Source organism: Lepus europaeus, chromosome 9 (genome assembly GCF_033115175.1).
Source record: "Lepus europaeus isolate LE1 chromosome 9, mLepTim1.pri, whole genome shotgun sequence".
NCBI lineage: Eukaryota > Metazoa > Chordata > Mammalia > Lagomorpha > Leporidae > Lepus > Lepus europaeus.
In genome coordinates, this window is record NC_084835.1 from 15,485,624 (window position 1) to 15,512,944 (window position 27,321).

The 27,321-nt window shown below is 60.5% G+C and overlaps 1 protein-coding gene across 5 annotated transcripts in view; it reads left to right on the forward strand.

The window, feature by feature from the left end:
- IQSEC1 (IQ motif and Sec7 domain ArfGEF 1) overlaps positions 1 to 27,321 on the forward strand; it is a 115,409-nt gene that overhangs the window by 22,147 nt on the left and 65,941 nt on the right. Inside the window, exon 1 of one of the 5 annotated variants that reach the window (XM_062200608.1) lies at positions 23,928 to 24,077. The exons of 1 other annotated variant lie outside the window; for it this stretch is intronic. In XM_062200608.1, the coding sequence (XP_062056592.1) occupies positions 24,013 to 24,077 (65 nt within the window). In that variant the 5' untranslated portion in view covers positions 23,928 to 24,012. Of the gene's footprint in view, positions 1 to 23,927; positions 24,078 to 26,219; positions 26,604 to 27,321 lie in introns of those variants that run through there. 3 more of the 5 variants (XM_062200606.1, XM_062200610.1, XM_062200611.1) reach the window with 3 other exon arrangements.

A 27,321-nucleotide genomic window follows, 5' to 3' on the forward strand; every position in this document is an offset into this window, starting at 1 on the left:
CATCCTAAATGGAGAACATAATTGGGAAGTGCGTTGAATCCACCCAAGCTAGCAGGTGTGCCAGCGTCACAGCTCAGAGCACTGCCAAGCATCCGTGGTTTTCCCTCGGGCCCGCGGGGCTGACCGTGCTGAGCTTGCCTCTCCAGAGAGGACTGGACCATGTATTCCCACCCCAGGCCCAGGTTCAAGTTCAGTAGTCAAGTGCAGCTTCTACCTTCCCAAAGGTAGACAACTGTAAACTCAACCATGGTATCTGTGCCTTTTTTAAGGAGGGAGAGAGAGCGAGGGAGCAAGTGAGGGAGCTCCCGCATCTACAGGTTCACTCCCTAAATGCCCGCAATGGCCAGGACTGGAGCAGGAGCCAGGAACTCCACCTGGGTCTCCCATGGGGGTGGCAGGGGCCCAAGGACTTGGGCCATCATCCGCTGCCTTCCCTGGTGCATGAGCGAGGAGCTGGACTGGGAGCGGAGCAGCCAGGACTGGACCTGGTGTTCCTCTATGGGATGCCCACACGCCACGCAGCGGCTTAACCCACTGCGCCACAAGGCTAGCCCCACAGCCTGCAGTATTTCCTGTCTTCAGCAACCAAAGTATTATCAAATGTGTTCCTTCTTGCCAAACTGGTAGATTGAAAAATTGGCAAGCGAATCGTGTTACGATTTGTATTTCTCTCATAGGCATTTCATTACAAGCGAGATTGTGTGTCTGCACGAACCGCTTTGCTATTTTCTAATGGGCTGGTCATGGATCGGACAGCCTGCTTTAGGTATTAGGGCAATCAGCGTTCCCCTCCTCTTGCTCAGTGGACCTCCGTGATACGTGCCAGACACTCCTGTGCCATGGTGCACGTGAGTCTGCGCGGCCCAGACAGGGAGGGGGCCTGGCACGGGTCGGGCTCCACAGCCCTTCATTCTCTCTCTCTTCGCCTGCCTTCCAGGGAACTGATTCCCGAAGCGGCTTCAGCAGAAGAGCTCTTTCCATTGTGCACATGATAACGCCAGTGATCTCAAGTGCTTTTCAAAGTTCTTAAATTCTAAAATTAACTCCTCCTCCTTAAAAGCAAAACTTCCTGCAGGACAGAAGTGGGTAGCACAGAGCCTGGCAGGGGGCCACACCCACCCTGCCCCCAGCGCACATCGCCCCGGAGATCACTGTCCGGTTTGCTGTGGGCGTCGCACGGCTCACCCTGGCCACTGGGCAGGGGAGACCCACCAGGAGCTGGACGGCCCCCTGCTGGTCTCTGCCACCAGTACCTGTGTCTTCCAGGGACACCTTAGGCGCTCAAAGCATGCGCGGAGTGGACAGAGAGGCGGTCAGGCTGTCCCCGGCGGCTTCCAGGGAGGGTGGCAGGGTCTACGCTCCGGACTCATGACGTCACCGGCTGCTTCCCGGCTCCTCGGGCCTCCTGTCTTGCCGCTTCCGAGCACCAGGGGGCGCCCCCCGAATGACTGCAGCCCTGGCTCCCACGCAGCGGGGGCGCCGCGTCTTCAGGGTCCCGCGTGCTCGGGGTCGGAGCCCGGGCTCGCCCCGTGCACACCTGGCGATGCACCCTCGCGTTTCCCGTGGGCGCGGCCCCCGCGTTCACACCGCCTTTGGGGCCCGCATGCTTTCGGACAGCTGCCAGGGTAGCCAGGCCCACCCCAGCCTCCGGCCCGCGCGGGGCAAGGGGCGCAGCCGCGGGCCGGACCTCCACCCCCGGAGGAGGAGCGCAGGTCCGGGAGGGGCGTGGTTCCGGGTGGACGCGGGCGCCCCCCCCCACCCCGGACTCTGTGCGTTGCGACGCGAGCCTCGATCTTCCCATCTGCCAAGTGGGGAGGGCGGCGGAGGCTGCGGGTCTCCCTGGGGGCGGCCGGGACGCTTGGCCTGCGGCTGCGCTGCCTGAGCTTGCTTGGCCATCTTGGGGAGCCCGAAGGAAACCCAGGGAGCCACGCTGCCCCCTGCCCGCGCCCAGGCTCGGCGCACCCCGCTCCCAGGGAGCGCCCGCGGCAGCGGCCCCGCCGACCCGTGCGCCCTCGCCTCGGCCCCGCACGGGTGACGTCGGCGGCTGGGGCGGCACCCGGCCGCCCCGCCCCCACCCCGACACGCACGCACGCACACACACCTTTCCGAGGGGGAAACTGAGGCCGCCGCCAAGGTCACGGCGCGCGCGGAGGCCGCCCGGCCGGCGGCGCCGGGGCTCGGGCTCCCGAGCGCTCCCGGGCCCCCCCCGCGCCTGGCCGGCCCGACGCGCTGGGGCCGCGCCCGCCGCGAGGACGGCGCGCGCTCGGCGGCTGCAGGCGGACCCGCGAGGTAGGAGGCGCGCGCGGCCGCTGCGGCGCGGGGCCGGGCGGGGGTCGGGGGGCTGCGGCGCGAGACCTCTCCCCTGCGCCGACGCCTCGGCGGCAGCTCTGCAGCCGGGGCCGCGGCTACGCGGACGCGCCGGCAGCTTTCCGGCTCCGGGGGTGCGGGGATCGGTTTCGCGGAGCCGGGCTCGGCGGGGAGGTTCGGAGGCTGCAGTCACAGCGACGGCCTCGGCGGCGGCTTGTGGGGGCCGCGGCTGGCGCAGCAGGGCCGGGGGCTTAAGCGCGCGTTCCCGGGGGTCGGGCTTTTCGGGGCCTCGCACCCTGGGGCCGGAGCGTGAGTCGCAGGGGAGCCAGCCTCCGCGGCTATGCGGACCGCGGAGCCGGAGACCGCGCTGAGGCTGGAGGCGCACTCTTGGGGTGGGAGGCAGGGTGCTCCCTCTCCGCGTCAGTGCAGTTGGCTGCTTCCCCGGGCAGGAGAGCCTGAGTGGCAATCGCGAGGGTCGCCCAGCGCCCCCTCCTCCCCGCCCCCCCTTCCCTTCTCTGCCCCCTCCAAGCAGAGAAATCTCTCCGCATCCAGGCCGGGAGCCTACAGGCAGACGGGCGGGCGGGGAGGTTGAGGCATCTCAGGAATTCGCTGGGAGCCAGATGGACGCGCCCAGGGAGGGGGTGAGAAGCTTGCCCTGGGCTGGGCTGGGCTGGGCTGGAGGGGTCGGCACAGCCCTGGACCTCTGGACCTTCCCCACGTGGGGCCGGAGGCTGCGGGGGTGTGGGATGAGATGGGGCTACTGCAGAAAACCCCATTCCACCTGCCAGCCTTAGGAGCGACCCTGCTGGGCCAGGGGCGCAGAGAGAGCCCCTAACCTGAGCACAGCCGGCTGCCCTTGGACCCTAAGGGGGCAGGACTCTCAGGAGAACTGGCTCCCGCGTTTCGGTTGGCAGTGGTCACTTTAAATTGCCAACCTCTCAACTGTCACAGCTCATCTGTTCCTGGAGCAAAGCGAGCAGAAAGATGACAGTGAGTGGCCCCTCCCCCGGCCCTGTCCACCAGATGAGACAGTGGCTCCCAAGGACAGCAGGCGGCCGGCTCTGCTGGTCCGGCTTGTGGCTACGGCTGAGCATCTCGGGGGGCGGGAGTGTGATCGTGCCCCTTGCCCGGCCACTGCTCTGTTCTTCAGTGTCTCTGGCCATGCAGAGGTGACACAGAACTGGGCTTCTGGTCGTCCACCAGTGTTGATGCCCACAGCCCCACACTTGGGCTGGCAGGGTGACAAGGCCTCCGAATCCATGCATGACCGCAGCCCAGAAGTTGAGTTTGAAAGGAGAGAAGCCGCCCCTTGGGGTCCCCACCTCCTGGAGGTGGGAAGAGATAAGCTCAGACGTGGTGGCTCCCCGTGCCACCAGCCCCAGCACGGGTCATTGAGCACTAGTGCAGGAGGAAGCAGCCTGGAGCCAACCCCCTGTGTTAGCGATGGAGAAACTGAGGTCAGAGAGAGGCAGGATGCATCCAAGGTCACACAGCATGTTCCAAGCACCCTGGCAACCCAGTCATCCTTGGGGCTGCTGCTGGGGCACAGTTCAGAGCACCCAGTGCCGCCCACAGAGCTGCCCGCAGTGGAGGCACCGGAGCGGGCACCCTGGCTCCTGCACTGTTGGCAAACATGAAGTAATCTTGGGTCTCATGACTGGAGTTGCCACTCTGTCAAGGCTGCTTAAAGGACTCACGGCAGCCAGCCCTGCCAGCCCCTGCTCTGATCAACCTGCCTGGCGCTTACCCTCCCCCTGCCTGCTGGGTCTTAGTCATGCCCCCTTCCTCATTGTCCCCAGAACCGGGGACCGAGGCTGCCACAGGCTGGGCTGAAATCGCACTGCTCTGGGGAGGTTGACTGCAGCGCGACCCTGGCTGCTTGTAGCTGAGGAACTGCTGGTGCCTGCCAGGAGGTGTTTCCTGTTGGTGGGGTCCCTGGAGCTCACACCTCGCATTTGTCACTGCCGTGCACTGCGCTGTGCACCTGCTGCTGGGAGCAGCGTCTCCTGGGGCTCCTGCAGGAATACCCACCCCACCTCTGCCACCCCGAAGAGCTGGCTCTCTTTCCTCGTTCTCATTGCCATCATCTGTCCTGCATAGCGTTCTCCCTTGGCAATATCACCGTGCCTGATCAGGAGAGCCGAGTACCGGGCACAGGTGGGACTGCCTTTCGACCCCTGCCTGGGGCTGTTCCGTGGCGCTAAACCAGCGAAGGGCCGGTCTGGAAAGGCAGGATGCAGGCAGCCTAACTCCCAGTGACCGTGTCCGTGGCGTTCAGTTCTAGCCTAGCAAGCAGATTCAGCATCTACTCCGTGGCCAGCCCTGGTCCCAGGGACTCTCCTATATATTACCCCATTTCATCTGCAAGACCACAAACCCATCCATTAACTTGTGTGATGGTTCTTGAAGCGTTTCAAAACAATGACGTCAGCCCCACGGGCCGGCAGCAACAGCACACCTGCTACCACCAAGAGCTCCTTGGTGGCCCTGCAGCCTCACCAGTCTGCCACTGTGTGTCCCCAGTTACCCTGGGGGGAGGAATTCCTCCCGAGGGGGTGTCCCCGCTCACCCACCCACATCCCCGCGTGCTGTGTGTGACTGGTGGTATTCCAGCTTGCAGTGGAAACTGCCAGCCTGTGCACTCAGCCCGGGCCTCACCTGCCGCCTGGGCAGAGGTGGCCCCAGTGTGCACCTGTCCCATCCTGCTGTATTCACACTCTTCTGCACACTCAGGATGGTGGCCCAGGCACTCCCCTACCCTTAGTGCTAGGGACTGGTGGAACTTTCTCTTGTGCGCCCCTGAGCTGAGTGCAAACCAGAAGCAAGCTGTGTTGGAAACTAGTGAGTTCCACTCCCCGGGGGCCTGCAGACTGAGGCGGCGTGGCTGGTGCCCGGGTCTCAGCACAGGCGCCCCGGAGAGCCGGCCATGTTGGCTCCCACGCTGCCTGAGCTGCTGTGATTTGTTTGTTGTTTTGCCTTTTTTTTTTTTTTTTTTTTTTTTTTTGAGGACTTGGTGGATTGCCTTCAGGATCGGAACACAGGTTGATAAAAATGCTGAGTGCCAGGGTGTTTTCGTAAAACCGAGTGCCTGGGGGTATTATGGGAACATTCCATTATTCAGCTCAGCCAAATGCTGAGCTGGGCCGAGGTTTGGGGATTATGCAAGGGCCTAAGGATTTGGTGTAAAACGAACCAGGAAGGAAGCCGAGCCAGTCTGTGAGCGGCAGCTGGGGTCCCTGTCCACCGATCTCCACTGGGAAGCCTGCAGGCCCAGTGCCTGCTCCTCCCCTGGGCCCCAGCCTCGCCCTCTTGTCCTGGAGGACCTAGTCCTTGCCCATGGGAGTTTGGAAGGAACTGGACTTCTCTTTGGAAGTTGTAAGTGGCACCAAGAAGGGGTGGGGAGGGTGGGGGCTGGAGGGGCTGAAAGGCGCGGACATGGCTCTGGCTCCCTGTCCCTCCCGGGTCACAACAGGCCCTTCCAGTCCCACTTTCAGCGTCCTCCCTTGGTGTGTGGCCTTGGACGAGGAAGTTACTAGGTCTCCAGGCCTCAGCTTTCTCCTCTGTAAAATGGGCTGACTCCCCAAGGCAGTAATGATTCCATGAAGGTGTGTCGGTATCATTCAGTTCGATTTTGCTTTCTCCTTTGGGGTTGTTCCCGAAGCCAGCAAGGATTTCTAGGGTCTCGAAGTCCAAACAGAAACGCCAGCTCCGTTCGTGAACGCGCGCTCCACACATCTTGGGGTGGGGGCGCTGGTGACGTGCCAGCTTTTGTTTTTGGTGCTGGGGTTTCTTCCACTGGCTCAAAGCAGAGCAGAAGCTGTGTTCTCTGAGAACTTGTGTTCTAGAGGCAGGAGACAAACAAGAAATAAACAAGAGAAAAAAAACAATTTCAGAGGGTGCTGAGTGCTACAGAAGCAGCTGTCTGCTCCTCTTGGTGCTGACGTAGCTCGCAGTGGAAAACTCTGAAAGGAAGAGGGGAATAGAGCCCTGGTTTGGGCTCTGTGAGACTTGGAAGCCTGGCTCTGCTGGCTTCCAACTTGCTGTGCAGCCTTAGGCAAGTTCCTTCTCATCTCTGATCCTTAATTCTGGTTGGTTAAAAAAAAAAAAAGAAAAAGAGAGAGGAGGCTGGGTCTTTCCAGTTCAGATGCCACTCACCATCTGGTTGCCCTGTAGTCCCGGCTTAGCCTGTGTCTGTCCCCACCCCTACCTACCGTGCACACCTTTCTGGTTTCAAGGTGAGATAGAACAGGTCACACAGAAAGGTAAAAGGGCAGGGGTGCACAGCTCACAGGGAAACAAGAGGGTCGTGCGTGCACCTGCCCACAGCGCAGGCCTGCCCGGAAGCCGCGCACGTGCCTCTGCAGTCCTTGCTTCTCCAGGCCCTCCCCCCTCAACTTCGGTGACACCGGGAACGTCCTCCTGCCCGTCCTGCCGCGTCACCTGTGGAGCAACCCTATAGCCTCATTTTGTTTTCCTTATTTTTGCGCTGCCTATAAGTAGGCTTAGGCTGTGGCTGTTTGCTCAAGGTTTGGCTGCAGGATTCATCTCCGCCATGAGTTGCTGTGGTTGGCCCTTTTAAATGAACAGTGTCCCTGGGAGCTGTGGGCCACTGCTGACTTCCCCCGTGTGCTCTGATGGACATGTGGGTTGCCTTTGTTGTGGGGCTCTTGTTCTTTTTTTTTTTTTTTTTTTTTAAGGTTTATTTATTTATTTGAAAGGCAGAGAGACAGAGGTAGAGGCAGAGAGAGAGAGAGGTCTACCATCTGCTGGTTCACTCCCCAGATGGTCACAATGGCTGGAGCTGGGCCCATCTGAAGCCAAGAACCTGGGGCTTTTTCTGGGTCTCCCATGCTGGTGCAGGGGACCAAGCACTTGGGCCATCTTCTACTGCTTTCCCAGGCCATAGCAGAGAGCTGGATTGGAAGAGCAGCAGTCGGGATTGAACCGGCGCCCATCTGGGATGCTGGCACTGCGGCTGGTGGCTTTATCCACTACACCACAGCGCCGGCCTGGGGCTGTTGTTCTTGAACCTGTCTGTGCACATGGCATGAGCCTCTCTTCTCCGTGGTAAGCGTGTACCTGCTCCACTTCACCAAACAGTGCCTCCCTGTGAGGGTCTGCCCTCCCACTTCCGGGCACTCCCTTGTCAGTCACTTAGTGGGTGTGCCTTGGTGTCTGGCTGTGGCTTTAGTTTGCATTTCTCTGGTTATGGATTCCGTTGGGTGTTCTTTATTTGGTTTGTGTGTTATCGGCCTTTGGGGCCTCTGGTGAGGTGCAGGGTCAAGTGCCTTGCCCTTTTTGGGCGTCTTTATTCTCTTTCTGAATCAGATGATTCTTTGCGCCTTCTGGAGTCCATTCCTTCCTCAGTTATCTAAGTTCCTGCATTGCAACGAAACTATGCAAGAATCTCAACATTGTCAGACAATAGAGTAAACTTTGCACTCCCATTTCCCTGTGAATCGCTGGCATGTGCTGCCTTTTCCACACAGCATGGGGTTTTTGGGTAAACTGCTTCATTTCAGAGTTCTTTTTAAAATGTTTGAAAAGCCGCATGACAGAGACAGAGACCACAGAGAGAGAGAGACAGAGATCGATCTTTTATCTGCTGGTTCACTCCCCAGATGGCAGCAACAGCCAGGGTTAGACCAGGCTGAAGTCGGGAGCCAGGAACCCCTCCTGGGTCTCCTGCATGAGTGGCAGGGGCCTAAGCACTTGGGCCATCTTCCTCTGCTCTCCCAAGCGCATTAGCAGGGAGCTGGGTGGGAAGTGGAGCAGCCCACTCTGATAAGGGATGCTGGTGTCGCAGGTGGTGGCTGAACCTGCTGGGCTACAATGCCGGCCCCCGTTTTGAATGGAGTAGTCAGATTGGCCTGTCACTTTGTTAGCAACATCTTGAGTGTTTTATGAAATCCACTCTTACCCTGTGGCCAGGAAAAATTTCTCGCATTCATATGTGACGCTAGGCGGCTAATCCACCTAGGGTAGATCTTAGCATGTGGCGCGGAGTGAGGGCCCCTGCCCGTCTCGTGCAGGTGGCCTCACACGCTATGATGAGCAGCATGTCCTGTCCTCCCAACTGCACTGTCCCCTAGCAAGTGGGGTGGGCAGAAGCCCAGGACAGGGGCTCGGGGCTGCAGGACCCAGTGACCAGGGACAGCCCCGAGGGTGGGGCAGGCCACCCTCCCCGCCCCCACCACACCAGCTGCTACTCCTGCCAAACAGGTCCGCGGGTCGGAGCGGCTGTCACGTGTCTGGCTGGCGCTGACTCGGGCTCTGGTGGATTAAGCCGGGGCTCAGGGTTTATGACCCGTATTGGCCGCTGCCCCCAGCCGGCAGGGGAGGGCCAAGGGAACTCATCTCCGTGGGCTCAGAGGAGGCCCCAGAGGCCAGCGGGGCTGCAGCTGACTGTGGCAGGAGGCTCCCGCCCAGGGCGCCGGACCAAGGTAAGGGAGGGGCCGGAATGGTCCCTGGCCCAGCTCTGGGGTCCTGTGTCAGGAAAATGTGACAGCTCCTGGTGTTGGGGTCTGTGGGGAGGCAGCTGACAGGTGGCAGGTGCCCCGCTGTCCCTGCCTGCAGCAGGCCCCTGCGTGGGCTCCCAGGAACTCACACAGGCATGGGCACAGGTACTGCCCACTCGTCTCCCCAGGGACTCTGTGTCCTGCTGTGTGTCCAGGGCCAGCCCATTGCTAGCTCCCAGTCCCCCCCCCCCCCCGCAGGATTCTGAGCACTAGCCCCCCAGGGAGTGGGGTTCAGGCTGAGAAAGGTGGGAACTGAGGGCCTCCCATGAGCCAGGCGCCTCACCTTAGGTCCTGTGTCCTGCCTTTCGAGGAAGGAAATCCTACCCATCTCATAGGGAAACTGAGGCTGGAAGGCTAAGGGCTATGGCTTGCCCTAGGTCCCTACCCACCTCGCCCTGGAAGTTGCAGGCCCCACCCCTGTCTGACCAGGCCCGTTCCCTCCTGGGCAGGCCTGCAGCTCCCTGGGACTCCAGAGAACTCCAGGCCCCTTGGGGGAAAGTCCGGGCGAGGAGCAAGTGCCCAGCCTGCCCAGGTCGCTGCCCCGGCAGGTGCTCAGGTCCTGGCTTTGGTTTTCATGGCGAAGGTGAATGCCTTCAAAATTCAGAGTTCCTGTCCCTTGCCTTTCTTCCTGGGTCTTTTATTTATACGTTGACATCTTGGGAGTTAATACCTGCTTAGGAAACTTGCAGGTAGACACATAAACGAGCCTACGGTGCGGACCTCACAGGCCGCCTCCCTCCCGGAACATTCAGGCTGCACTTAGACGGGTCTGTATTCGTGCATCATCCCCACTCCAGGTGTCTGTTAAAGAATCCGCTCCTTCCGGCCCCGCCCCCAGCAGCCTGCTCTGTCCCTGTCCTGTGACGTCCCTCTGGTCCTTTGGGTCCACCCACACCAGGCTGGGGCACCCAGGCTGCCCCCGCTCTCCCGAAGGCACACATATTTGTGGACGCTGGCAGCAGATTTTCCTCGTCAGCAGGCCTTGAGGAAGGCTACAGCCTGGCACCGGGCAAACAGGAGGGATTGTTGGGTAGTGAAGAACGGCTCCTCTGTGCCCTGCCGAGGCCCCAGTTGGAGACCAGCTCCCCCACCCCCACCCCCAGCAGATCTGGGGCTGGAGTGAGGGCGGAGCCTGGAGCCTGGCTCAGGCCCAGTCTGGCTGCCAGCTGGCCATTGGGTGACCTTGAGCGAGCCCTGGTCTTCTTGGGGCTCCTCGATGCTGGAGTCCAGGGCATGAGGTAGCCGCTGTGACATGGTGCGGGGATGGTCCCTTTGAGGGCCCAGGTAAGCCACCTGTCACCCAGCGCACCTGGGCTCAAGCCCGTGATGGGGGGGTGCCTTTGAATTGCCTTCAGCATGGACTGGGGGAGCTTTAGTGGTGTGCTGTGAGGCGGCTAACTCAGCTGAAGTCAGCTCCCAGTTTCCCTCTGGGTCTTGTGACTGCTAGGCCTGCAAACATCTTATCTCTGGCCCTGTTGCTCTCCCGGGGGGCTGGGGGTAGGGAGGGACCGGTTTATCTCTGAGCAAGGAAGGCAGCAGGTGGCTGCAGGTGGCCACAGGAGTGGAGGCCTCCCCAGAAGGACTCCCTGTTCTCTCAAAGAAGAGCAGGATCTGCTGTTGGCCCTTGGGAGGGTGGCAGGGACCAAGGGTCACAGGTAGCCAGGAGGGCAGAGTTCCAGGTGGTCCCAGCGTACAGATGTTCGGGTTGTGCACTAGGCAAGGCCAGTTGGCAGAGAGTCAGCTGCACTTTGGCAGGCCGAGGGGCTGTGTCCACTGTAAGTGAGCACCTTGTACACACACGGGGGCCTCCCCTGCAGGTGGCCTGGGCCTGACGTCCCTCCGCAGCCCCTCCCCCAGTCATGGTGTTCCTGTGCTCAGTTATCTAGTCTCCCCGCAGGGACTCAGGCTCTGGGAACTCCAGGGAAAAAAGGCCTCCCAATGCCCTCCCGCGCCCGGGGGGGCCCTCTGGTGGCTCCTCAGAGGGAACTGGACCACAAGCCTGGCGTAGGGGCTGCAGGGCTGCATGGGTGCAAACTCGGCAGCAGCCTTTGCTGGCTCGTCACCCGTCAGTATCCCCCTTCCAGACCTCAAACCTGCCTCGCCTCTGTACCCGCCCCGCCGCCGAGCACCTATTGCTTTGTTTATGTTGACCCTGAAACAGGGGCTTGCATGAGCCTGATAGAGAATCCGCTTCATCCACACAAATGTCCCCAGTGCTTAATACCAGCAGGCCCAGTCCTGGGGCTGGCGACAAGTGGTTGAGTCCCACAGCCTTAGGGACGTGTGCCCTGAGGGCAGCTCCCAGGCGCTGGGAGGAATTGCTCCCTGGGCTTCTGGGGACTTCTGAAAGAGCCAGGCATGCAGGTGGAGTCAGGAGTAAGTGCCGTCCCTAGGCTGGCCCTGCTGCTCCCTGTGGACACCCTGCCCCCAGGCTGGGACACCACCCTGCTACCTGGCTGTTTGTCTCCACACTGGGAAGGCAAGGCTGCTATTCTCCATCTGGGCAACAGGTGGCGCCAGTCTGCTAGACCAGCAGGGCCCAGGCCAAGAGGAGCTGGGGTTAGGGGCCACTCTGCTCAGGTCAGGGCTGGGCTGCGCTCCCCCAACCCCATCTGCACCCCAAGCGTCTGGCGCCCAGACTGCTGGTGCAGTGGCCCGTGCCTGCAGCTGTCATCGGCCTGTCTTTCATCCACCATGTGTGCCCTGAGCTGACTTTTTAAGCTGATCTAAATTTGCCACCAAGCTTGACCTGGGGACAGCTGTGTGAAGCCACCCCTTGCAGAGGGCAGGACATGGGTGCTGGAGCTGAGTGCTGGGCTCGGTCTCAGCTCCGCAGCCACAGCGACAGTGAGGTGTTGATCACAGCCCTGCCGCAGGAGTGTGGCACAGGTGCACCTGCATGAGTCCAGCAGGGAGCCCCAAGAACGCTAGCGTTCCTGAACCCCTCAGCTCACACTCGCTCATAGGTTGCTGGCCAGGGTCAGAACCTTAGCCTCAGAATCTGGGGGGAGGGGGCCTGGCACAACCCCCCGGCACTGTCTCTTGCGAGTTGAGAATTCTTGGGCTGCTGGGGCTTGTCTTTGAGTCTGTCTCCTGAGCGCCTGGCACGTGGTGAGCACAAAGCCAGTGGTGGCTGTTGTTGCTCTGCGAGTCCGGGCCCCATAGCCAGGCAGTCCTTCGCTGTAAGCCCTGCGCTGAGCAGGGGGTAGAGCCTCAGGGGCCAGGCCTGGGCAGGGGGACACCCAGCCAGCTCTGCCTGTGGGACCCAGACAGGTTCCTCTGCCGCTTTTGTAGAGCAGGTGCTAGACTCAGATGCCCGTAGGCAGTGTCTGAATCCGGATGCCGCAGGGGCTTGGGGATGCTTGGGGCTAGGAACATTTCTTTTTTCCCTTTGATAGCCCCGTTGCTCAAAGCATGATCCAGGGAGCTGTGAGTTCAAACCATTTCAGTAACGAGCTGTGGTTATGTGGTGTGCTGGCCAATTTAATGGTACTCATGCTGTGCAGATGTCTGGGTTTCTGTTTTTGAATATGGTAAAAATCCGTAGATAAGAGCGGTCTTCAGAAAGTTCATGGAAAATGTCTGATGAAAAAGATTGCATTGGCTGGCGCCGCGGCTCATTAGGCTAATCCTCTGCCTGTGGCGCCAGCACCCCAGGTTCTAGTCCCGGTTGGGGCACTGGATTCTGTCCCGGTTGCTCCTCTTCCAGGCCAGCTCTCTGCTGTGGCCCAGGAGTGCAGTGGAGGATGGCCCAGGTCCTTGGGCCCTGTACCCACATGGGACACCAGGAGGAAGCACCTGGCTCCTGGCTTCAACGCGCTGGCCATAGCGGCCACTTGGGGGGTGAACCAATGGAAAAAGGAACACCTTTCTCTCTGTCTCTCTCTTGCTGTCTAACTCTCTGCCTGCCAAAAAAAAAAAAAAAAAAAAAAAAAAAAGAAGATTGCATGGACTCTGAGGTTTCTGGGCACCAAAATAAGCTTGTCTTTTAATCCCAGATTCCGTGAGCTTTTGAAGGACTCTCTTATGAATCCCCATCAGAGAGTGTGCAGAGAGCCTGAGTCTGGGAAGTTTGAGACTCTCAGGCCAGTGTTTAAAAACTAAAAACCGAGCGGCTCTGTAAATGCAGGACAGCCACTAGTGAGTTTCAACCCAGGAGCAAAAGGGCACGGTGGGGATTGTGGCAAAACAGTATTTAACAGGGCTTTGCTGGGATTGACATCTACACCTGGTGGCCAGGCAGAAGTGTGCCCCCCGCCATGTGGGAGGCTTGTTTGGTTTTCACAAGAGGCACCCCCACCCCCCGGAACAGTACAGGTGGCCATTTATGCCCCCTACTCCCTCCACGCGCAGCCTCTGACCTGGAGTCTCAGTGTCTACAGAATCTAGATGGTCACGGATGGCAGCCACGGGAGGGGCCCCAAGCCCCTCGATTGCAAGCAGCCTACAGGCAAGCTGGCCCCTAGAGCAAGAGGGAGTTTGCTGGAAGGTAGCTGTCTGGAAAAGTCTGGAAGCAGGTGGGATTAGGGCAGTCATGGGTGCTGGCAGTGTCCCCTCAGGAGGGAGAGCCCACTTGTCCCCACTTGGGTCCCTGCAGGCAGAGCCCCACCAGGTTCAGTGCCCCGAGGACAAGGAAGAGGAAGCCAGGGACAGAACCAAGGCCCGAGCCCCGCCCCCTTCTCCTGGTGTGCACTGCGGTTATTAAATGTGATTACCCTTAACCAGGGTCGTAATTACTGCAGAGTGGCTGACGCGGTGAACAAATTGTTGTGTGCCTGTAATTACACACTGCGCTCCGCAGGCTCCGGGGGGTTCCGTACCTTGATATCTTTGCTATTAACGCTTAAATTACGGTCATTCATGGAACGTGCTGGAGAGACAGCATTGTTTGTGGTTGTGCTGCGTAAGGGGTGCTCACTGGCTCTGCCCCAGGACCCGGCAGTGGCCCAGTCTGCGGCTCCCGGTTGGACCCTGTCATTGCACGGGGTCCAGTTCTCTCATCAGCCCGAGGCCAGTGCCTTCACCCATGTGGGTTGACCCGCAGGTTGGATTCCCGGCTCTGGCACCACCAGGCTCTGTGCCTCAGCTGCCTTATGGACTGGGGAGAGCGGCCCACCCCAGGGGTGCTGGGAGGGGTCGACACAGGTGAAGCCAAGTATACCACTGCAGGGGTGCCCCCCTGGGAGCCAGGGAGCCTCTCCTGTCTGCATGGAGCAGGAGGCATGCAGGGGGGGCAGCAGCCAAGTCTTGTTCCTGGAAATGGGGGAGCAGGGGAGCCCAGGCACCAGGAAGCACCCCCTCCCCGCTAGTCCCAAAGTCATTTTGTGCTCGTGTGTGTTTCCTTTCTAAATCTACATTTGCTCATTGATTTTCCCAATGTTGATTTCCTTTTTCAAGCCAAAGATCTATCTTTTCTTAATATAATGATTAGAGAACATGACTCTTTTTTTAAAAAAATAATTACTTTATTTATTAGAGAGAGAGAGAGAGAGAGAGATCTTCCGTTCACTCCCCAAATAGCCGCAGTGGCCAGGGCTGGGCTAGGCTGAAGCCAAGAGCCTGGAACTCCATCCGGGTCTCCCACGTGGGTGACAGGGACTCAAGGACGTGGGCCACCTTCCATTGCTTTCCCAGGTGCATTAGTGGAAGCTGGATCGGAAGTGGAACAGCCGGGACTCGAACTGGCGCTCCTATGGGAGCCAGTGTTGCAGGTGGTGGCTTACCCCACTGTGCCACACTGCCAGCTCCCATCGGGTCTTTCTAATCCTCCCCCTCCTCCTCTGTTTCATCCCCCTTCTTCAGCATTGACCAGGAAATGGTGGTCCCAGGGTCAAGGGCAGCCCCTTCAGTGGGCTTTCCCAGTACCCAGCAGTCTCGGGCCACTTGTTGTGGAATGCCACTGTGTTTTTGGAGTGGAGTGGGTCAATTCGGTGGGCTTTTCCCAGCCCCTCAGCCATGTGCCCACTGCAGGGGAGTGTCTGTGCCCTTGGAAGGGCGGCGCAGAAGGAGCCAGGGTGCCCAGGCCCTCCACGTGCTCAGCCATGGGGATGCCGGGATTGTGTGAGTTCTTGCCGTGCAGAGTGTGTGTGCAAACCCTGCCGCTCACCAAGCAGGGTTTCCCGGGAGACTCAGGCCACGGATGGCCAGGAGATGAATCCAGGTGAGCCGCAGGCAGACTCAGCAGGTGGTGCCCGGGAGGGCGGCACAGGGAAGCTGGCTGTGGGCTCCTGTGCTTCCTCTGCCTGACTGTGAGAGCGGACAGAGCAGCCGCCCGCCGGGCCTGCGTGGCCTTTAACTCTCCTTAGCACCCAGAAGGCATAGTCTGTTTCTGATACAGGAAGGAATGTGGTCCCAGGTCCCACAGTGGCCCGCACGTATGAGTGCATGTGTGCGCATACACACTCCCCCATTCCTCCTGACACCATCCCGCCTCCTGTTGCCTTCTCAGTCCCAGTCGGCTTCTAACTCGCACCTGTCTTCTGTTTGGTCGGCGGCAGTGTGGCTTCTCTGCGCTCACCAGTCTCTGGTGGACCAGACGGAGCTGGCCTCAAGCCCAGCCTTGTGCAGGAGCGCCCATCGGTGTTTCGGTTTTGTTGATTTATTTTCGTGGGTTTTTCAGTTTGTGCAACAGACAGAGGGATGGCTTGTCTGACGTAGGGTGTCACGTGCTCTGTGGCCATGGGGCCATTGACGTGGGGGTGGACCCTGTGCCCCTCAGAGGATGAGGCCAGTACGGCATCCTCCAGCCACTCCTCACAGCTCAGTCCTCCCTGTGCCTTCTGTTCCATGTGGTTCTCCCGTCTCAAGCTCACCAAGCCTTTGTGCATGCTGTTCTGAATACCTGGAGTGCCCTCCTACCACTGGGCCACCCAGGGACTTCCCGTTCCTCCGCACATCCCAAGATGGGCATCCCCTCCTCCAGGAAGCCTTCCCTGAATAGCTGCCCCACCTGCCAGCAGTTCTTCCTACTTGCTCTTATCACTGCATTCGGTGGCTTTAGCCGCTTGGTGCAGCATGGGAGACTCTCAAACCGCCCCAGTGTCACACTCACCCGGAGGCCGAGTGTTTGCATTCCTTAAGGATTCCCAGGGTCCCTGGGCCCACACTTTGAGAACCACTGTTGTGGCGCAAAGAACTCAGGCTGAGCGTCATTCAGCCTGCTGGGTTCTCCGTGCTGGATCTTAGAACAAATGCCCCTCCGTGCGCTGCAGGGCCCTGCTGCGACACTGAGCTCCACACACACCTTGCAGAGGAGCTGTGGGGGTTACGTACACTCACTGGGTTACGTACACAGGCTGGCACCTGCTGCTGTGCATTGCCCGCCTGGCTTTCCCCAGGAGCAGGGGCGCTCACATCTGCATCCGGGACACCTCATCAGTGTTCAAGGCATAGCAGGTGGCACCGAAGGGACAGTGGCGCTGAACAGGCGCAGGAAAGCACGCCTCCTGGCGGCTGCCCGCACTCGGCCCTCCAATCCCCCGCGGCGTGCTGGGGCGTCTTCCTGCTTCCAGGGCAGAAGCAGGCGGCACAGTGAGACCGTTCTGTCCACTTGAGAGACGCGATCGTTTTAGGAGCACTTAGCGGGCTCGTTTTACAAAGCAGGTGTGTGTCCCTGGCACTTCCTTATTCCCTAGAAAATCTGTTTATTGATGTGGGACCTGCGAGGGCCTGGCCCAGCAGCCTGTTGGTATGGACTCACTTCTGGAACGAGCAGGCCGCTTGCCTCTCAGCCCCCTGGTACGCCCCCCAGCCGCACCCAGGCAATTGTCCTCATATATTTGTCCTAAATTCCCTCAATTTCTCCACCTGCCTCACTTTGAAAACGGGCTCCAATTGAAGCAAAGCTGCGGTTAGGAAAGAAACCCAGGTGTGGCGAGGCTGACCCTGGCTTCCCGAAAGGGTACCTGGTTTTTGTTTTGTGGGTTTTTTATTTGAGGGGTAGAGTTACAGACAGAGACAGAACTGTCTCTCATCTGCTGGTTCACTCCCAAATGGCCACAACAGCAGGAGCTGGGCTGACCCAAAGCCAGGATCCAGGAGATTCTCCTAGGTCTCCCACATGGGTGCAGAGGCCTCAGGACTCGGGCCGTCCTCTGCTGCTTTCCCAGGTGCATTAGCAGGGAGCTGGATCAGAAGAGGAGCAGCCGGGATTTGAGCCTGCATCCATATGGGACGCTAGCGCTGCAGGCAGAGGCTTAGCCTATTGCGCCTTAGCGCTGGCCCCAGGGTAGCTGTTTTTAAGATCTTGGCTGACAGTTTTTTTAGATATTGGGCTCTCCTAGAGCACTGGGAGGCCAGGGTCCCTGTTTTGGCGACACACTTTTCCCCAGGCCTTTGGGGGGGATGGGCTGTTCCTTGGATTGCATGAGACCAGGGTGAGCATTGGGGGAGAGAATAGGAACGTGCCCCAGCCTCGTGGCTGCCCCTAAGCCAGAATGAACCTGCTTCAACCGGTTCCTTTGTCCAACATTTATTGAGCACCTACTGTAGACCAGGCAGCATCGGGATGCCGACAACACGGTGGCACATGAATAAAGTCACAGAGCTTCCTTCTGGAAGTGGAAGACAGTAAACAAATGATTAGACAGCAGCATTGCAGACTGGGGGACGGCTCTACAGGGGCTGTGAGGCCGAGAGAAGGCGTGCGTCCCCCTGTGGGTCCCGGAAGAGCCCTGCCACCGTTAGGCCTTGGCAGCTCCATCTCAGGGCTCTTCCCGCCTCGGGTCTGTCTCCCTCCCAGACGCTCGGCCTAGGGCTGGGGCCTGGAACCAGGAACTTGATTCATCTGTGGTCCCAGGCTGCTCAGACCTTGGGACCCCCTGAGTGCTGGCACAGCCCAGCCTGTGCTTGTTGGGGAAGGGGTTGGGGAGTGATGGGGAAAGGGCAGGGATTGGCTTCCCAGCTTTGACCCCCGCCCGGACTTCTGGAATCAGCAGAAGTGGCAGGAGCCTGGCCCCACTGCTTCCTTCTCCCACCTTCTCCGTTCCCAGGGGGAAGCAGGGCACACCCCAGGCAGAGCAAAGCTAGGGGAGTGGCATTGGCAGTGAGGCCCTGGAGCAGGCGGAGGGTGGCAGAGCACGGTGCCGGCTCGCTCCCTTAATTCCTTACAGTAACCTCAGGTGTGCACTGTTGCTCACTCCCATTCTACAGACAAGAGAACTGAGGCTCAGGGTGTCCTCAGAGCCAAGAAAGGAACAGAGCCAGGAGTCATGGGAGGCCGGCCCAGGAAGGGAGGCTGCTGGGTTTTTTTTAGGGTTCAGCATTCAAAGGTGTCCTCTTTGATTTATTTTTACTTAATTGAAAGGCAGAGAAAGAGAGAGAGCCTCTTCTGTCTGCCGATCGACTCCCCGAGTGCCTGCAATAGCCACATTTGGGCCAGGCCAAAGCCAGGGGCCACGGGCCAGGAGCTCCATCTGGGTCTCCCACGTGGGTGGCGGGGACTACAGTGCTGGCGATGTCATCTGCTGCCCGGCAGGGTATACCTTAGCAGGGAGCTGGGTCGGCCCAGGCATGCTGGTGGGATGTGTGGGTGGTATCCCAAGTGGCCGCTTGACCTGTTGTACCGCTCCGCCCGCCCCCAGGGAGCCGGTTTTGCTTTTCGTCGTCTCAGCCAAGAGGGGACTGTTGCTGGCCTGCCCTGCGGAGCCGTGCGTTGAATCAGACAGGGCTGTAAACGCAGACGTCGGCCTCAGCCAACCCTGGGTTCCAATCCTTTGCTTGGGGCTCTCTGCCCCTGACCACACTGCTCAACCCCGGAGAGTCTCACTTCCAGTTTCTGGCTGAGAGGGTGAAGATGCTGAGAGCAGCGGCTCCCTTACAGGTCATCGTCACGCAGCGAGCGCAGAGCCTGCGTTCAGCGAGCGCCTCGAGACAGCCGGAAGCAGGGACTGGTGGAAAGGTCAGCTTCATGGTGAAGTTCATGAGCTGGGAGCCAGACAGACATGGAGTGGCATCCCTGATCAACCAGGCACTAGCTGTGTGGCCTTAGTGATGATCCAACGTCTCAGAGAAGGGGCTGGGGCTGTTGAGAGCCATGGCAGCCCCCAGGCTCAGGGCAGAGGAGAGGAGAGGCAGGGTGGGGGAAGAAGGAGGCTCAGAGAGGGCCAAACTCTCACCCCAAACCCAAGCGTGCACCCTAGCACTGGTGCCAACGATCACATGCGCTGTGAGCACCTCCACCATGGGAGCCAGCCCCAGAGCTTGTCCGTGTGACACACAGTGGCTCCTCTTGAGCTCACTGGAGCCCACGGTCATACTCCTGTCTTCCTGAGGATCATGTCTGTTGATAGGGGCAGAGGGATGCAGTGGGGACCGGTGGTCCCCACCACCGCCTTCCACTCCCTTTGCAACAGCCCAGCACTTGCTGTGCGGCAGGGGGTCAAGTGTGCATGGGGGACCTGGAAACATGGAGTTGCTTGGGGCACATGGGTTAGGAGGACTTCTTGGAAGAGGTGGCTATTCCTGGAGCCGAGATCCCCTCATCTCTAAGGCTGCTCCGAGCTGCCACAGAGCTGTGTGTACCTGTGTTGGATCTTGTTGTCCCGTCTGTGTGGCTCTGTTATTACAGCCATTCCCTGAGGGTCTTTCCTGTGTAACCTTGTGGCCGCAGGTCTGTTTGTCAACTGTTGGCATGGTAACGGCTGCCTCTCATTTTTAGCATTCATTTGGCGAGCACAGGGCCCCACCTGTGGTCTTCCCCTCCCTCTGCGGCTGCTCCTGTTACAGCAGTGGAGAAGGGGCTGTATCCCAGCGAGACTTGGGGGTGGTTCTCCCCCCTCTACGCCCTGGGTTCCCCATCTGAACAGTGGGTGGGCAGGCCTGGGTCCTGGTGCCTCCCTCTGCAGCTCTCCAGTTCCAGGATGCGCTAGCATTAAGGCTCATGGTCGAGATCTTGGCCAGCCTGAGTGCCACTGTGGGAGGTATGAATTCCCTCGGTGCTGTGGCCGGTTTCTGGAGCCCTCAGACCCCACCACTGGGCGACTCAGGGGCGAGCCACCACCCCTGCCCTCAAGGAAGCTCTCTCTGCCTGGAGAACGGGGTGTCAGGGAAGGCTTCCAAGACGACGGGACATTCAGACTGAGCCTCGGAGGCCGAGTTAGAGGCGGCCGAGCAGGTGAAGAGGGCAACTCAGGAAGCAGGAACAGCGTGAGCAAAGGCCCTGAGACAGAAGTGCATTCTGGGAGTGGCTGTGTGGCGGGGATAGGAGCTGGGACTGAGACTGGAAGAGTGACGGGCAGGGAGCGCGCTGCCTGAGCAGCTCAGTGCCACATGCCAGAATCAGGGGCAGCTGTGGAGGTCAAGGTGAACGACTGCACTCGCCTCAGGCGGATCCCGAGCCTCCCCAAGTTCATTCTGTCTCCTTGCTTTGCAAGTGGCTGCTGCAGAGCTGGGTTAATTTCCGTCCTGGAGATCTGGACCGGCTTCCCCGAGGTGTCGCAGTGCAGGGTCCCGTGCCGTGTGCAGCTGTGTGGCTACAGTGACAACAGGGAGATGGTCCTTCTGCATTTGCGTTAGAGCGATAGCCTTACCGCTCACCCGCCTTCTGCCAGGGGCTGTGTTGGCCAAATCCCAAACAGCGGAAACCTTGCAGCCCGGTAGCAGCGCCCAGAGAGTATGCTCCCCCTTGTGGCCATCCTGGCTGATGAGCACCTGGCCCAGCCCCAGCAATCCAATGGCCATCTTCCCTCCCCCTCAACCAGGACTTTGGGATTTTGCTCTTGCAGGTCCCATCCACAGGGCCTGTGCCAAGGCCCTGGGGCAGGGGGCTCTGGGTGGGCAGACAGGGGATTGGTCTGATGGGAGGCTCTTTCCGGAGAGCTTCGCTTGGGCTGGCAGGGTTTGGCTGAGGAGAACGGGACGTAAACCGGCTTGGCAGGGCCCCACATCCGTGTCACAGCTGTTTAACTCCATCACCATCACACAGAAGTAGCCAGACAGTACCTGAGTGAGTGACCGTGACTCTGTACCAATAAAAGTTCAATAAAAAAAAAAGGGCAGCAGGTGGATTTGCTCCTGAGCTAAACCTTGACAGGGTTGGTGAGCACCTTCTGTATACCAGGTCCCCTAGCAGGTGTGAGGGATACCCTCGGGAGGTGACAGCCCCCACTCTGCCTGGGGATCGGGACGGCTCATCGGCGCGACCCGAGTGTGTCTAACAGGGGTTCCTTCCTACCTTGCTCTAAGGGCTGGGTGCGGGGTGATTTTGCTGGGAGAAGTGACCTGGAACGCTGAGACCCAAAGTCTCAGTGGGGACTGGGAGGGAGAACCAGGCAAGTATCGCTGGAGGTGTGGCCTGCACAGAGGGAGCTGAGGGCTGCGTGGAGGGGCGGGACTTCATCCTGGTGGGTCCGAGAGAGGCACTGCCAAGGCTGGGCTCGAGAGGAAGCTGGCCAAAGCCAGGAGGATGGGGACACAGTCGGGGCGTGGCATGTGAAGTGAGCTGCAGCCTGCAGTTCAGGGCTAACACCAGGGACGGTGCTGTGCAACCACATGCTTCCTAAGCTTTTTTTGCATCCTGCAGCCCTGTATGTAGGCTCCTATTCATCCCTCAAGGCCCAACCCAAAATGTCCACTAATCATGAGTGCCTCTCCTGGGACACAGTTCCAGGCTTCCTCCTGTGCTGTCACAACACCCTGTGGGGGACCCTTGTCCCAGCAGTGTCTTCCCATTGCAGCCTCCGAAGCCAGAGACCCAGTAAGCACTAGTTAAGGTCTGCCAAGTGAAATTTAACAGCAAGCTGCAAGAGCCAGGGTCAGGGTGGCTGCTGACCCCCACTTAGCTGTTGAGGAAGCAGACCCGGAAGGCCCCAGTGGCACGTGGAAGCGCTCTGCCCAGTCTAGCCATTGCAGCCGAAAGACCGGCCCCCTTTCTCTGCCGTCTGGAACTTTTCTCGCTCCTGCTCACGATTCTCTGAATTATTAATCCGGGATGTGGTGAGCTGGGAGGAGTACGAGGCGCTTTTTGCAAGAAGATAAAACTGGGAAGCTTAAGAGGCGTTTGGTTTCCAGGGACTCCATCATCAGGTATTCCCCATGCTCAAGGGGAAATTCAAGCCCTGGCTTCCAAATCTCCACCAGAGCGCATCGCCAAGAGTGGCCTGGGGGGCGGAGGGGCGTGCAGTTCTCAGGGGATCCAGCCCCGAGGCAGGCAGAGCCTATGTGCCGAGGGCTGGGAGGTCAGCACAGTCTGTTTTTAGAGGGCAGCCCAGGCTAGGGGTTTTCTCTTGCCCTCACCTCACCTGAGCTCTTTGCCTTATATCTATCTCCTTCCCAGGGGGAGGCAGGCAGGCATTGGGGCCCAGTGGGTTGAGCCACAGCGTGGGACACCCACATCCCTTATCCAGGTACCTGGTTCTAAGTCCCGGCTACTCTGCTTCCGATCCAGCTTGCTGCTAATGCTCCAGGGGGCGGGCAGCAGGTGCTGGCTTAAGTGGTGAGACCCTGCCACCCCTGCGCGAGACCTGCATGGTGTTCCGGGCTCCTGGCTTCAGCCTGGCTCCAGCCCTGGCTGTTGCAGGCATTTGGGGAGAGAACAAGTAGCTGGAAGATACTTCTCGCTCTTTCTCACTCTCTTAAGGCTTCATTGTCACTATGTCTTCCAAATAAAGAAAACTTGTATCTCCTGCTAACGGCTGCTTCCCACAAGCCCACCTGCCAGGACAGCCGTGGCCCTGTGTTGTGCACAGTGCAACCATGTGTCTTCTGCGAGGGAGGACGTGCTGTGTGTAGGTACTTCTGCCCATCTTTTTAGTTACAGCCCTCCTAGTGAGTGTGAAGTCGCATCTCACTGTGGCTTTGATTTGCATTTGCTCGTTGAGCATCTTGTCTTGGGCGAGTGGCCCTTTGTGTCTGTCTCTGCATTGGAGAACTATTCAGATCCTTTGCCCCTTAGAAAGTTGGGTTCTTTGCTTTTTTGCTGTTGAATTGAGTGCTCCGTGTAGTGAGCCTAATAGGCCCTTGGCTATTAAGGACCTACGTGTCATAAGTAAGATATGATTTGCCATGACAAGTATTCCCTTCCATTTTGGATATTTATTTAGTAAAGATTTTGTTTATTTGAAAGAGAGAGAAAGTGAGAGAATCTCACTTGTTTATTTGAGAGAGAGAGAAAGTGAGGCTGCAGCCACGAGCCACGAGCTCCCTGGTCTCCCACATGGATGCAGGGCCCAGACAGCTGGGCCATCCTCCACTGCTTTTTCTCAGGCCGTTAGCAGAGAGCTGGGTCGGAAGTGTAGCACCTGGGACTTGAACTAGCGCCCGTTTGGGATGCCGTGCCTACCTTCGGGGAGCCCACAGATACACAGCCAGGCAGAACAACAGTCAGGAGAGGGCCTCTCTGCCTTAACCCAATTGACCTGAGCCTCGGTTTGCTTCTCCCTAAAATGGGGCCAGGAGACCCCCCACCTACTAGACGGTGATGCTGTAAGGAGCGGATACCGCGGCCGCGCTAACGTGTGTGACTCTGTCTGGAGCTGGGGAGGGGAGAGCGCGCGCTTCGGGAGGCGGGAGCAGCGTCCCTCCAGATCCTTCGCAGGGTCTCCCCAAGGGTGGCCGCGCCCCAGGGGGACGGGGCCCGCCCCTCTCTGGAGACTCAGAGGCCGCCGCTGTCGGGGCAGGCGCGGCCTGGCTGGCGCGGCGCCTCGTCTATCTGCCGTGCTTACGTGCCGGGGAGGGAGACACGGCCCCTCGGCGGCTGCGGGGCTGCGGCGCGCGGGTGCGCAGCGGCTTCCCCACCGCAAGCCGGGGATTCCCGCCCCCGCACCTCGTCTCTCCCGCGGCCCCGCGGAGCCCCGCCCCCGGGCCGCCGGCCCCGCCCCTCCCGGGCCTCACTCCTCCGGCCCCGCCCTCGCGGCCCCGCGGAGCCCCGCCCCCGGGCCGCCGGCCCCGCCCCCTCCCGGGCCACATTCCTCCGGCCCGGCCTCGAGCTGCGCCAGGCGGGCGGCGGCTGAGGGGCGGGCTCGGCGGGCCGGGGGCGCGGACTCCGGGGCCGGGAGCGGCGGGAACCGGCGAGCCCTAGGCCGGGCGACCCGACGGGGTCGCGCGGCGGGTGGTCCGGTCCCCGGAAGGCCGGGGCGGGGGCGGAGGAGGGGCTGCCCCGGGGCTCCGGCTGCCGCCGGCGGGAGTCGGCGACGCTCGACTGGGCCCGGGTCCCGGGCGCCCGGGCCCGTCAGCACCCGCCGCGGCCGCCATGTGGTGCCTGCACTGCAACTCCGAGAGGACCCAGTCCCTGCTGGAGCTGGAGCTTGACAGCGGGTAAGGGCCGCGCCGGGCGGGGTCGGCGGGGACGGCGTGCCCGGACCGGCGGCCGCGGGCAGCGTGTGGCCGGAGCGGCCGCGGAGGGGCCCCGCAGGCCCGGCGCCAGCCGCGGCCGCTGCGCCGTGGGGGCCGGGGGCCGCCTGTGCCCGGAGCGAGCGGGGCGGGCCTCCCGCAGGCCCGTTCCCCCGCCGGCCTGTGCCTGTGTCCGCCCGGGGCGGGGGCCGGAGCTGGCCTCCCAGGTGTCCTGACGGCTGCGGACCGGCTCCCCTGCACCTGGCAGGGCCACCTGCGAGAGCGCCGGCAGCCGGCGAGGAGTTGGCTTTCGCGGAGGGGCCGGTGGGCGGGCGGAGCTGGGGTCTGGTGGGTGCCGGGGACCCGTGCACGGCCGGCGGGCCTGGCGGGTGTTTGTGCAGCGAGTGAGAAGGCCCGCATGGGGGTGTGTGATTTCCTGCAGCCCGCAGCTGCCCCCTGTGCCGAGCCCCTGGGGGAGCCAGGCCTGGGGCCCAGGGGGGTTGTTGACCAGCGGCCTAGGCCTGTGGCATGCCCACCTGGAGTCCACTCATCTTTTGGGTCAGAAATTCCCGATGGGTGCTGGCAGGTGCCCTGAGAACAGGCATCTGTCACTCCAGGGAGCTGGGGCTCCGGCCTGAGGCTGCCTGGGGGTCAGGGGAGGGGGCCGGCGGGGTGGAGGCCAGGCGGGCTGCAGCTGCAGGACCATCTGTCTGGAATTGGTGGCCTTGGTGGGGAGTGGGGGTCACGTTGTTCCGACGCCTCAGCTGTCCCCTGCTATTGTGCTTCCCTTCTGATCCTCGGCGTGCCGCAGCTGAGTACCTACTGTGTGCCAGTCCCTGCCCTGGGCGCGGGGGACACAGTCGGTCATCAACTAAAGGTACAGTCTTTGTCCCCGTGGGGCACGTGAGGAACAAGCCAGCGTGCTCTCCTGGCTGCACCTCCCACCCCCCTGAGCTGAGAGCGTCTAACACCATTCCGGTCGGATGCCCGCGTAGCTCTCAGCCCCGCACCCCTGCTCCTCAGGGGGTCAGATGCCCGCGTAGCTCTCAGCCCCGCACCCCTCCTCCTTAGGGGGTCGGATGCCCGCGTAGCTCTCAGCCCCGCACCCCTCCTCCTCAGGAGGTCGGATGCCCACGTACCTCTCAGCCCCGCACCCCTCCTCCTCAGGGGGTCGGATGCCCGCGTAGCTCTCAGCCCCGCACCCCTCCTCCTCAGGAGGTCGGATGCCCATGTACCTCTCAGCCCCGCACCCCTCCTCCTCAGGAGGTCGGATGCCCACGTACCTCTCAGCCCCGCACCCCTGCTCCTCAGGGGGTCGGATGCCCGCGTACCTCTCAGCCCCGCACCCCTCCTCCTCCGGAGGTCGGATGCCCGCGTACCTCTCAGCCCCGCACCCCTCCTCCTCGGGAGGTCGGATGCCCGCGTACCTCTCAGCCCCGCACCCCTGCTCCTCAGGAGATCAGATGCCCGCGTAGCTCTCAGCCCTGCACCCTCCTCCTTAGAAGCGCCTCCACGGTAGCTGATGGAAATCTGCGGCTGTGGTCCGGGTTGGTGGTGAACAGCTGCTCCCCTCATCTCAGAACACGCAGGCCAGGTGTCTCGGAGACAGCCAGCCATTTGCCCGTGAGCCTCCGAGCGAGTGGGGCTTGTTTGCCCCTGGAGAGCCTGGTATGGCAGTCGGAGGGAGACAGTCAGCCCGGCCCCTGGCCTGTGGAGCCGCGCTTGGAGCCTTCCAGGAGCCGCTTGGCCATCTCCTTTCTCTAAACCTAGGTGGGATCCAGCACCCTGCAGAGACCTCACAGGACGCCCACTCCCCACAGGCCCAGCAGCGCCCTGCAGGCACAGGCTTCTCCTAACAACGCCCGTGGCTGCCCCCGCTGCCCCAGCTCCCTGCTTCGCTGCTGGCTGTGCCATGTGACAGCCCGGGACTCTGCGTGCCACTCCTTTCTAGGTGGTCACACCCAGTGCTGGGCCAGAACATCCCCAGGGGAACCCAGATGTCACGATGGAGGCCCGGCAGGATTTTTTGGTTTTTGCTCACGGAAGTCGGACTATGAACTAGTTGTGCTAATATTTACACAACTTCAGTTCAAAAACATGGACAGGACTGAAGGCTGTGTAGTCACACGGCGTGCTGACTGGGTGTTCCTGGAAGGGACTGCACAGGACACTCAGGGCTGGGGGGCTGGTTATCTGTGCGTATATTTGTATACATGGACGTGCAAGGTTCTGCCTGGCTGGACTCTGTAGAGAGATGGGGTCGTCGTTTGCCAGGAGAATCTCTGAGTTGGGGTAGCAGGAAAGGAGGAATCAGCAGGCTGTTCTGTGTGAAATCTGGAGTTTCCCCAAGTTGCCGCACCCCTCTGAGCCCCGGTTTTCTGTTCCGTGAAGAACAATCGTCTTCGCAGAGGTGCTCTGAGAACTGATGGCCTTGCCTGGCTGGCCGCGCGCGGGTGCGCAGACGCTGTTTGTCCAAGTCAGCACTCTGTTCTTCCCATCCGTGAGTGACCAGTGGGTTTTCTTCCTTCCTCTTTTATAAATTTCCTTTGACTTGTGATGATGTGTGGGATATCCAGCCAGCAAGCCCAGAGGCGAGCTGATGGCACGGCTCTGATGGACTGGGACCCTGCTGGAGGCCTGGCGAGAGGTCCCTTGTGGAAGTGTGTTTGTGTGGGGGAGGATGCTCAAAGGCTGTTGAGTGTGATTTATCTTCAGTTCTCAAAAGCAAATCGTAATGAGTTTAAAGGCCATTAAGGCTCTTGAAGAATTAATTGGTGTGGCCTTAGAGAATCTGGCTGCTCCCACTGCGTGAGCTGCTGCAGAAACAAAATTGAAGACGATGATGGTGGAAAGAGTGGCGTGGTGCCACATGGGCCTGCCAGTCCCCTGGTTGCTGTGGCTGTACCCCGAGCTGGGCCTGCGGCTTGTGCTCTGATACCTGCCCAGCACAGCGCCTGGCCACGTGGTGGACAGGAGCCAGCCATCAATGAGTGAGTGCAGGTATGAGTCAGTGCACACAAGGTCCGGGCTTGGAGGAGTGCTTTTCTCCTCTAGAAAGATGTGTGTGACCCCAGGGGCGCGCAGCCTTGTGGGGTCGCCTGTTCCTTTATTCATTAACAAGCATTCAGCCAGCACCTGCTCTGTGCTAGGCCCAGGGCCCGGTGTGGAGGAATGGAGGTGAATCATGTCCAGTGTGCATCACAGAGCACAGGCCCTGGGGATTGTACAC